The sequence below is a fragment of the Tetrahymena thermophila genome (assembly GCF_000189635.1).
Source record: "Tetrahymena thermophila SB210 genomic scaffold scf_8254558, whole genome shotgun sequence".
Lineage (NCBI taxonomy): Eukaryota > Ciliophora > Oligohymenophorea > Hymenostomatida > Tetrahymenidae > Tetrahymena > Tetrahymena thermophila.
Window position 1 is genome coordinate 21,372 of NW_002476329.1, and position 11,542 is coordinate 32,913.

Below are 11,542 nucleotides of genomic sequence, written 5' to 3' on the forward strand. Positions count from 1 at the left end.
ATTTTAATGAACTCATATTTCAACTAAAAAAAATCAATGAACTCAAATTTCAACAAAAAAAAAATAAACATAAAATTAAAATAAATTCCTAAAAATATTCTTTGAAAAGTCAGAAATTTTAACAAGTAACTAAAATATTTTGTACAATCAAGAAATGAGAAACAAGAATTTTATTTCAAAATGATAATTATGTTTACATTTTTGTAATTATTTAGATTCTTAATGATTAGTGATTGTTACAGAGATTTTAATTAATATTTTTCAAACAAGTCCTAATAATCTGATAAATCCTCACCAATTTGTATTATTTTACTCCAGATATTAATTAAAGGCAAAGCAAAGGTAATGAATAATCTTACATATTTATCATTCCAATTATAAAAAACTAAAAAAGTATTCAAGTAAATAAATAGACTCTAATTTCATTCAAAAATGTTTAGCATGAGCTTATTAATTAATAAATTATTATTGTATCATTAATAATCAAAATTGTTGAATTTTTTTGTAAGAAAATAAGGATAAATTTATCTTATTTCAATAAAATTTTTTATTAAAATATTTTCTAAGTTAAAAATTTTATAGAATTTTTTTATTATTTGATTGAATGAAAAATTATCATATTTGGTCTATATTTAATTACAATAAATAATAATACAAAAATCAGTGATTAATAGAACAAAATTGCATAATTTAAAGACTTCTTATAAACTATATATATTTTATTAATATAAAGCAAAAATGATCATGCCGTATAAATTAGCGCTTAGTTCTTAGAATAATTTATCATATAAAATATTTAGTTAAGAGTTAAAAAATGACTTTAAAAGTTTTTAAATTATTTTTAAATTAAATAAAAGATTTCATAAAAATTTCTTTTAGCTTTAAAAATAAAATTAATTTATCATAAATAGTAAAATAAGTAGAATTATTTATTATTTTATAATAACAATAATTTTAATTTGAAATTTTTTGTTTAGGATATAATAAAAAATATTTTATTTGTATTAAGTAGCGATTCTATTATTTAAATTAAATAGACAATATTATTATAAATATCAATTTAATCATTATCAATTAGTTTTTAATAAAAAAGATATTAGTATATTTGTAGATTAGTGAATAGGCACTTTGATTAATTCAAAAGATATTCTGATTATCTTTTAAGATAATCAAAATATCCTTAAAGATCTTTAGTCTTTTTTGCTTTCTACCTATATTTAATTAATATCATAAAACTTACAGTAAAACTGTCAAGCTGTGCGAGAGTTAAAAATTAACAAAAGATTTGATCCCAACTCTAACTTTTGTAAAACAAAATCTATCTATAAACTAGAAACATTTATATTTTGGGTAAATTTTTTGGTTATGTATGTGCGCAGTCTAAATTTAAAATTATTATTCATTAATAATGTTTATATTATACTAATATGTGTCTATCTATTTTACATTAGAAAAAAGATACATACTTTATAAAATAAATATTATAAATATAAAAGAATTTTGTTAAAATTACTTTGTATCTTATCCTTTAATATTGTACTAAAAATAGAAAAGTTGTTAGTATATTTGAAAATCAATTAATATTTCTTCTTGATTTTTAATCAATTTTTACTGATAAGCGAATTTTTCTTATTTCTTGTAACTATTAAGGTGATTTTTCCTTTATATACTAAAAAAGAAGGGACTTCTGCATATATAAATTTTACATCACAAAAAACATCTGTTTTTAATAAAAAAGCAAACCCCTCAGCCTACTTTAAGTAAGTCAGTACTCCAATTAGCAACCCCAGTCGCATAGCGAAAGTGAATAGCAAAATGTCTAAGAAAGTTCAAAAAGAATTATTCGAAACTATCTCAAGTAAAATCTTCAAAGAATGCTTAATTTAAAGGCCATCAATTAAGGAATTGGTCAAGTTGATCTTCAGCTAGAAAAAATACTTCTAAAATTTCGAGTATTTAAGCAGTGGCGCTTATTCTCTTGTATTAAAGGCTTACAATTCTAAGCAAAATCGCCAAGTTGCTCTCAAATTTTTAGGGAGCTCAAACCAAGAGGATAATAATGGCATCGAATCATTGAAAAAAGAGTATGAAATGCTTCAAAAGTTTAGCCAATCATAATTTTTAGTAAATGTCTATGATTGCTTTTATTTAATGGAAGAACAAGAAGATGAAGATGAAGATGGAAACAATATAATTGTTTAAACTGGAGTCAAATCCTTCTTTGTCATGGAAATGGAGCTTTGTGAGAGTAAACAAAAATCACATTTTTTCATCCATTTTTTTTTTCTTTCATTTTTTTTAAACATGTGAAAATACATAAAATAAGATATTTTTATACTTTTTATTAACTTGACATGGCTTACGCATCATCCTTTTAAAAATAGGTAATTTATTTTTTTTTCTAAGTCTTTTTTGATTTTTGATAGGTTAATTAAAAAAAATTAGATTTGCGCTAAATTGATTTAATTAATTTAGAAATTGTAATAGAAATTATATTATTTATTATAATAACATTAATTTTAATTAATTTTTTAGGATTCCCCACAATTAAGATTTTTTCATTTATTTTCATCAAATTTTGTAAAATTTCTTAATTAAACCTTCTAGAAAATTAATTAATCAGAATTTTATAATCTATTTTCCCAATATTATAAATTAAATTTTTATTAACTAATTTTTATAAAAATATATTTTGAATATTTAATTTAAAAAAAATATTTAATTTAAAAATTTTAATTTATATTATTAATTTTAACAATCCTCAAATTATTTAATTAAAAAATTTTTTTTAATTATTTTAAATAAATTTTTAATTAATAATTTAAAATTTTATAAAATTTAAATAAATAAACCTATTAATTTTATCTAAAATAATAATTAAATTAATTAATATCTAATTAGCCTTTATTTTTACTGTTAACTTTCAAAGGTAAATTTAAATATTAGCAGTGTTTAAGAAATTAATTAATTTATAACTTACATAATTTAATTGATTTCATTTTAAAATAAATAAAACAATTTAAATTTAATTTAATATTTTTAAATTAAAAAAACAAATTTATTAAAAAATGAAACATAATAATAAATAATTTTGAAGTTAATTAATTTAAATTTTATTTTCTTATTTAAATAATAAAAATTATCCATTTTTTTAATCTAATTTTTTTTAAATTATACAATTCCCACAATTAATTTTAATTAAATATCAATTAGCATCACCTATTCGAAATTAAAAAGGAATTTTACTCTCTTGAAATTCTAAAATAACTAAAAAAATGATCTTTTACTTATTAAATAGGTTGAAAAAAGAATATTCAAAATAAATTTAATTTAACTCTTACAATATTAAATAAACTGATAAATTAAATTTCAAAATAATTATTTTTTCTTAAAAGATAAAACTTAAATTTTTCTCTATGTTTTTAAAAAATAAAAAATATTAGTAAATAAATGTTAAAATTTAAAATTTAAAGACTTAAAAATAAAAATTATTTAAATTAAAATTTGAACTTACTTATTATAATTAATTAAATTTAATAATTAACTAGAAAATCTCAAATAGCTTTTTGATTTCCTCAGAAAATAGTAAGTTCCACCTCCTAAAGAGATCAAGGAAATAATAGCTATTCAAATGATAGAAGGGCTGAATAACCTTCATGTCAAAAATATTATGCACAGGGATATCAAACCTTAAAATTACCTTGTTTGTCCTTCTGAAGAGTATGGTTTCTCAATCAAACTTTGTATAATATTTTTATTATATTATATAATTTTTTAATAATACCTTATAATTTCAGGTGATCTAGGCTTTGCATCAGCTGTGTCTAAATCAAAAAGCTTCATGTCTAAGGTTAAAACTTAATTATTATTTTAATTAATTTCAATATTTTTAATAATTTTCAGAAAGGAACTGATTTATATTTTGCTCCAGAAGTGGAAGAAGGAAAATCTAGAATTCAGGTTTTTAATAAAAATGTTGTATAATTTTTTGAAGTTTATTTTAATTGAATAGTCAGATCTCTTTTCACTAGGTCTCGTTTTATTAGAACTAGACAATCTCAAGACTCTAAATGAAAATTGGATAGATACCAAAATAAAGTATTAGCTATTCAATGGAGAAAATATACCTAAAGAAAAATATTAGATAGATACAAATTCTAATATATACAAGATCGCTTAGATATGCTTAAAGCCTAGGTATTTAGACAGGACTACAGCAGGAGAATTACTATCTTAACTCATCTAAATGCATGGTTAACCATTGAAATTTGTATTGACTTCTATGATTATAGAGGTAATATAATATTTTATAATTAATTTAAAAATATACTAGAGTATTCTAAAATATTAATTTTCAATTTTTAGTAAAATTAATTAAATTTTATTTTAAATCTTAAAAAAGCATTAAAAATGCAATTCAAAACAAAAATATTTTATTTTTCTAATAAATTGAATAAAATAAAAATATTGTTATAAGCATAATAAAATAAGAATAGATTATTTTTCTTAAAATTTTTTATTATTAAATGAAAAACACAACATCTAAAATTATCAAATAAATTTATATAAATTATATAAAAAAACATTATATTCCTTTTTATTTTTGATTAAATTTTTGTTTTTCTTTTCAAGTTAATAAAAAAAATATATTTTATTTGATAATCATTTTTTTTATAATATTAATTTCATAAAATAACAAAAATTGATTTTATTTTTTTTGGAATATTTGAATTTAATAAATAATTTTATAATATAAGGAACAAATACCTAAATAGGCACAGTAAATATTTGATAGAATTAATCAACAATAAAAAGATATGGTAAAAATTATTTTTAATTTAAATTTTTATAATTAATACAAATTAATGAAAATTATATTATTATTAATTTTAAAGGATAATTAATTTGACCAGCAAGCTTAGTAGATTCTTGATAACACCATATCGAAAATTAAACAAAAAGATTTTCAAACACAATTTACAAAAGTGGAAATATTGTCTAATCTACTGAAAAGTCTATATGAGCATAAAAAATATTCAAATAACTTTCAAATTCTTAGCTTTGGAAGCTTTGGAATGGTATTAGCTACTAAAAAAGCCAAGCTTGATAACAAAGAAATAGTGCTAAAAATACAAAAAATAGAAGATGAATAACTAATCTAAAATGAAATTAGTATTATGTAGAAATTAAAAGAGCCACTTGTGGTATAGCTTTATGATAGCTATATAATAGAAAATAAGTTAGGACCTGATAGATACTCAGTCTTTGAATTAGAAAAATGTTCATGTAATTTATTAAATTATTAATATTAATTTTAATTTAGGATTTAATTTTCAATTAAATAATTCAAACTCAAATAAAAGTCCAATTTTAAATAAATAAAAAAATTAATTAATAAATTTTAAACCAAAAAGTATTTAATTCGTTTTTTAAATTTTTTAAAAATAAAAAGTTTAATTTATAAGTTATAAAAATAATTTTTATACTTTCGTTATTGATTACTTAGTTAATTAATTAATTTAGAAACATTCATTTATATAAAAATAATTTAAAAAAAATATATTTAATTCCGTATTAATGTTTATTTTCTAAAAGGTTCATTAGATGAATATCTTGAAAGATAAAACAAAGATGGATAATTAAATGAAGATAACAAATTTTAAATGGCTATCTAAATTATAGATTCTGTCAATTATATTCACTAATTTAATATCATTCATAGGGATATTAAACCAGAAAATTTTTTGGTTTATTTAGATGGAAAATAAGCCGAAATAAAATTATGTAAATTATTTTTATTCATGAAGTATTTATTTTTCCTCCTCTTTTGAATTAAAGGTGATTTCGGTTTATCTGCTTAGATTCCAGATAACAAAGATTCAATTCAAACTATAGAAGTAGATTTTTTTATTACATTTATTCTAAATTTTAAAAATATTTTATAGCACATAGGAAATTTAGGATATTCAGCTCCTGAAATACTAAATAAATAGGATAATGAACTTAAGTCTTATACAAAGAAAGTACTTTTTTATAAAAAATATTAACTTTTAAATTATTTTTTTATTTTAGTCTGATTCATATTCAGTAGGGTTATTGCTAGCTTTATTAGATAATTATTAAGATCTAAAGACGAATACGACTTCAATTTTCGCTTTAATGACACAATAGTAGTTAGATAAGCCTTTCGAAAAATCTAATATTTAAATTAACAAAAATTCAGAAATTTATAAATTTATTAACCTTCTTGTTGTTTCTGATAGTGCTTAAAGGGCATCTCTTTATGATATAGTACAAAAAAGAGATAAAATATTCTTTTCAAATTCAAAAGAAATGAAATAAATCCTATAAAAATCTCTTTTGATGCAAAACGATAAGAAAATAGAGCAAAATGAAACTATAGAAATTGATTCTCTAAAGGATTTGAATAAAATTTAAAATTACAATATTGTTACGATAGATTTAGGGTAATTTTTTTATTTAAATTGGTACTTTTAATATTTTAATGATCAATTTTATTCTTTTTAAATTATTTTATTGATAATAATTTCCCTTTAATAATTATCTTATAAAAGTAAGTAAGTAAATTATTTATATATTTACTAGCTTAATTATTTAAATAACATAAAATCTAAATTAAAGAGAAAAAAAAATTTTTTGAAAATTTTTCTCCTTCAACTCAATTTTGCTTTAAATTCATAAAATTTAATTAACATTTTAAAATTGAGAAAAAAGAAAAAAATAGATTAATTAAGTCACTTCGTTAGTTAGTAAGTTATTTTGTTATTAGAGTACTTTATTAATTACATATATAAATACTTATTTGCTTACATACTTACTACTCAGCTAAAAAATAATCGATTTGTTTACTTACTCCTTCAAAAACAAACTAAAATACTAACAAAGGCAGCAATCTTTTTTTACAATCCTTTCTCCTCCAAATTTATTTTTTTAATTCATTATTTATTCTTATATTTAAAGGGAAAATAGAATTGGTGATGAGGGTGCAAAAGATTTAGCCACAGGAATAGCGTAGTGCAAGAATATCACAAGTTTGACGCTTGATTTAAGGTAAAAACTTCATTTATTGATTGATAAAAAGCAAGATTTATAGAAAAATTTGTTTATTTTGCTGATTTACGCTTTTCACTTAGTGATGAGCTAATTAAGTCACTTTGTTAGTTAGTTAGTTAATTAGTTTGTTATTTAGTTATTAGATTGCTTACTTAATTACATACATAAATACTTATTTGCTTACATACTTACTACTCAGCTAAAAAATAATCAATTTGTTTACTTACTCCTTCAAAAACAAACTAAAATACTAACAAAGGCAGCAATCTTTTTTTACAATCCTTTCTCCTCCAAATTTATTTTTTTAATTCATTATTTATTCTTATATTTAAAGGTATAATAGTATTGGTGCATAGGGTGCAAAAGATTTAGCCACAGGAATAGCTTAGTGCAAGAATATCACAAGTTTGACGCTTGATTTATCGTAAAAACTTCATTTATTGATTGATAAAAAGCAAGATTTATAGAAAAATTTGTTTATTTTGCTGATTTACGCTTTTCACTTAGTGATGAGCTAATTAAGTCACTTTGTTAGTTAGTTAGTTAGTTAGTTAGTTAGTTAGTTTGTTATTTAGTTATTAGATTGCTTACTTAATTACATACATAAATACTTATTTGCTTACATACTTACTACTCAGCTAAAAAATAATCAATTTGTTTACTTACTCCTTCAAAAACAAACTAAAATTCTAACAAAGGCAGCAATCTTTTTTTACAATCTTTTCTCCTCCAAATTTATTTTTTTAATTCATTATTTATTCTTATATTTCAAGGGAAAATAGAATTGGTGATGAGGGTGCAAAATATTTAGCCACAGGAATAGCGTAGTGCAAGAATATCACAAGTTTGACGCTTAATTTATGGTAAAAACTTCATTTATTGATTGATAAAAAGCAAGATTTATAGAAAAATTTGTTTATTTTGCTGATTTACGCTTTTCACATAGTGATGAGCTAATTAAGTCACTTCGTTAGTTAGTTAGTTAGTTAGTTAATTAGTTTGTTATTTAGTTATTAGATTGCTTACTTAATTACATACATAAATACTTATTTGCTTACATACTTACTACTCAGCTAAAAAATAATCAATTTGTTTACTTACTCCTTCAAAAACAAACTAAAATACTAACAAAGGCAGCAATCTTTTTTTACAATCTTTTCTCCTCCAAATTTATTTTTTTAATTCATTATTTATTCTTATATTTAAAGGTATAATAGTATTGGTGCATAGGGTGCAAAAGATTTAGCCACAGGAATAGCTTAGTGCAAGAATATCACAAGTTTGACGCTTGATTTATCGTAAAAACTTCATTTATTGATTGATAAAAAGCAAGATTTATAGAAAAATTTGTTTATTTTGCTGATTTACGCTTTTCACTTAGTGATGAGCTAATTAAGTCACTTTGTTAGTTAGTTAGTTAGTTAGTTAGTTAGTTAGTTAGTTAGTTAGTTAGTTAGTTAGTTAGTTAGTTAGTTAGTTAGTTAGTTAGTTAGTTAGTTAGTTAGTTAGTTTGTTATTTAGTTATTAGATTGCTTACTTAATTACATACATAAATACTTATTTGCTTACATACTTACTACTCAGCTAAAAAATAATCAATTTGTTTACTTACTCCTTCAAAAACAAACTAAAATTCTAACAAAGGCAGCAATCTTTTTTTACAATCTTTTCTCCTCCAAATTTATTTTTTTAATTCATTATTTATTCTTATATTTAAAGGTGGAATAGTATTGGTGATGAGGGTGCAAAACATTTAGCCACAGGAATAGTGTAGTGCAAGAATATCACAAGTTTGACGCTTAATTTATGGTAAAAACTTCATTTATTGATTGATAAAAAGCAAGATTTATAGAAAAATTTGTTTATTTTGCTGATTTACGCTTTTCACTTAGTGATGAGCTAATTAAGTCACTTCGTTAGTTAGTTAGTTAATTAGTTTGTTATTTAGTTATTAGATTGCTTACTTAATTACATACATAAATACTTATTTGCTTACATACTTACTACTCAGCTAAAAAATAATCAATTTGTTTACTTACTCCTTCAAAAACAAACTAAAATACTAACAAAGGCAGCAATCTTTTATTACAATCCTTTCTCCTCCAAATTTATTTTTTTAATTCATTATTTATTCTTATATTTAAAGGGGAAATAGTATTGGTGATGAGGGTGCAAAAGATTTAGCCACAGGAATAGCGTAGTGCAAGAATATCACAAGTTTGACGCTTGATTTAAGGTAAAAACTTCATTTATTGATTGATAAAAAGCAAGATTTATAGAAAAATTTGTTTATTTTGCTGATTTACGCTTTTCACTTAGTGATGAGCTAATTAAGTCACTTCGTTAGTTAGTTAGTTAGTTAATTAGTTTGTTATTTAGTTATTAGATTGCTTACTTAATTACATACATAAATACTTATTTGCTTACATACTTACTACTCAGCTAAAAAATAATCAATTTGTTTACTTACTCCTTCAAAAACAAACTAAAATACTAACAAAGGCAGCAATCTTTTATTACAATCCTTTCTCCTCCAAATTTATTTTTTTAATTCATTATTTATTCTTATATTTAAAGGGAAAATAGAATTGGTGATGAGGGTGCAAAAGATTTAGCCACAGGAATAGCGTAGTGCAAGAATATCACAAGTTTGACGCTTGATTTAAGGTAAAAACTTCATTTATTGATTGATAAAAAGCAAGATTTATAGAAAAATTTGTTTATTTTGCTGATTTACGCTTTTCACTTAGTGATGAGCTAATTAAGTCACTTTGTTAGTTAGTTAGTTAATTAGTTAGTTAGTTAGTTAGTTAGTTAGTTAATTAGTTTGTTATTTAGTTATTAGATTGCTTACTTAATTACATACATAAATACTTATTTGCTTACATACTTACTACTCAGCTAAAAAATAATCAATTTGTTTACTTACTCCTTCAAAAACAAACTAAAATTCTAACAAAGGCAGCAATCTTTTTTTACAATCTTTTCTCCTCCAAATTTATTTTTTTAATTCATTATTTATTCTTATATTTAAAGGAGAAATAGTATTGGTGCATAGGGTGCAAAACATTTAGCCACAGGAATAGCGTAGTGCAAGAATATCACAAGTTTGACGCTTAATTTATCGTAAAAACTTCATTTATTGATTTGATAAAAAGCAAGATTTATAGAAAAATTTGTTTATTTTGCTGATTTACGCTTTTCACATAGTGATGAGCTAATTAAGTCACTTCGTTAGTTAGTTAGTTAGTTAATTAGTTTGTTATTTAGTTATTAGATTGCTTACTTAATTACATACATAAATACTTATTTGCTTACATACTTACTACTCAGCTAAAAAATAATCAATTTGTTTACTTACTCCTTCAAAAACAAACTAAAATACTAACAAAGGCAGCAATCTTTTTTTACAATCTTTTCTCCTCCAAATTTATTTTTTTAATTCATTATTTATTCTTATATTTAAAGGGAAAATAGTATTGGTGCATAGGGTGCAAAAGATTTAGCCACAGGAATAGCGTAGTGCAAGAATATCACAAGTTTGACGCTTAATTTATGGTAAAAACTTCATTTATTGATTGATAAAAAGCAAGATTTATAGAAAAATTTGTTTATTTTGCTGATTTACGCTTTTCACTTAGTGATGAGCTAATTAAGTCACTTCGTTAGTTAGTTAGTTAATTAGTTTGTTATTTAGTTATTAGATTGCTTACTTAATTACATACATAAATACTTATTTGCTTACATACTTACTACTCAGCTAAAAAATAATCAATTTGTTTACTTACTCCTTCAAAAACAAACTAAAATACTAACAAAGGCAGCAATCTTTTTTTACAATCTTTTCTCCTCCAAATTTATTTTTTTAATTCATTATTTATTCTTATATTTAAAGGGGAAATAGTATTGGTGCATAGGGTGCAAAAGATTTAGCCACAGGAATAGCGTAGTGCAAGAATATCACAAGTTTGACGCTTAATTTATGGTAAAAACTTCATTTATTGATTGATAAAAAGCAAGATTTATAGAAAAATTTGTTTATTTTGCAGATTTACGCTTTTCACTTAGTGATGAGCTAATTAAGTCACTTCGTTAGTTAGTTAGTTAATTAGTTTGTTATTTAGTTATTAGATTGCTTACTTAATTACATACATAAATACTTATTTGCTTACATACTTACTACTCAGCTAAAAAATAATCAATTTGTTTACTTACTCCTTCAAAAACAAACTAAAATACTAACAAAGGCAGCAATCTTTTTTTACAATCTTTTCTCCTCCAAATTTATTTTTTTAATTCATTATTTATTCTTATATTTAAAGGGGAAATAGTATTGGTGCATAGGGTGCAAAAGATTTAGCCACAGGAATAGCGTAGTGCAAGAATATCACAAGTTTGACGCTTGATTTAAGGTAAAAACTTCATATATTGATTGATAAAAAGCAAGATCTATAGAAAAATTTGTTTA

At 21.8% G+C, this 11,542-nt stretch overlaps 2 protein-coding genes across 2 annotated transcripts in view; both read left to right on the plus strand. All coding sequences in view use genetic code 6, as the record gives it.

The window, feature by feature from the left end:
• The window catches only part of TTHERM_01360490 (transmembrane protein, putative), a gene marked incomplete at both ends in the record, with an annotated part of 225 nt that extends 120 nt beyond the window's left edge, over window positions 1–105 (plus strand). The window contains one exon of the mRNA XM_001020704.3: window positions 1–105. This exon is cut by the window's left edge and continues 120 nt beyond it. Coding sequence (XP_001020704.3) covers window positions 1–105 — 105 coding nt within the window.
• Window positions 106–1,815: 1,710 nt separating this feature from the next.
• Window positions 1,816–11,059, plus strand: TTHERM_001360490 (kinase domain protein; the record flags this gene model as incomplete). Its single annotated transcript, XM_012798781.1, has 21 exons — window positions 1,816–2,248; window positions 3,549–3,743; window positions 3,798–3,850; window positions 3,904–3,960; window positions 4,013–4,294; window positions 4,758–4,820; window positions 4,896–5,286; window positions 5,596–5,784; window positions 5,839–5,897; window positions 5,946–6,023; window positions 6,073–6,467; window positions 6,982–7,071; window positions 7,409–7,498; window positions 7,848–7,937; window positions 8,283–8,372; window positions 8,794–8,883; window positions 9,221–9,310; window positions 9,652–9,741; window positions 10,111–10,200; window positions 10,543–10,632; window positions 10,970–11,059. Coding segments are annotated over 21 exons (3,095 nt in total), but the record flags the coding sequence as incomplete, so codon positions are not given.
• Window positions 11,060–11,542: the final 483 nt, after the last annotated feature.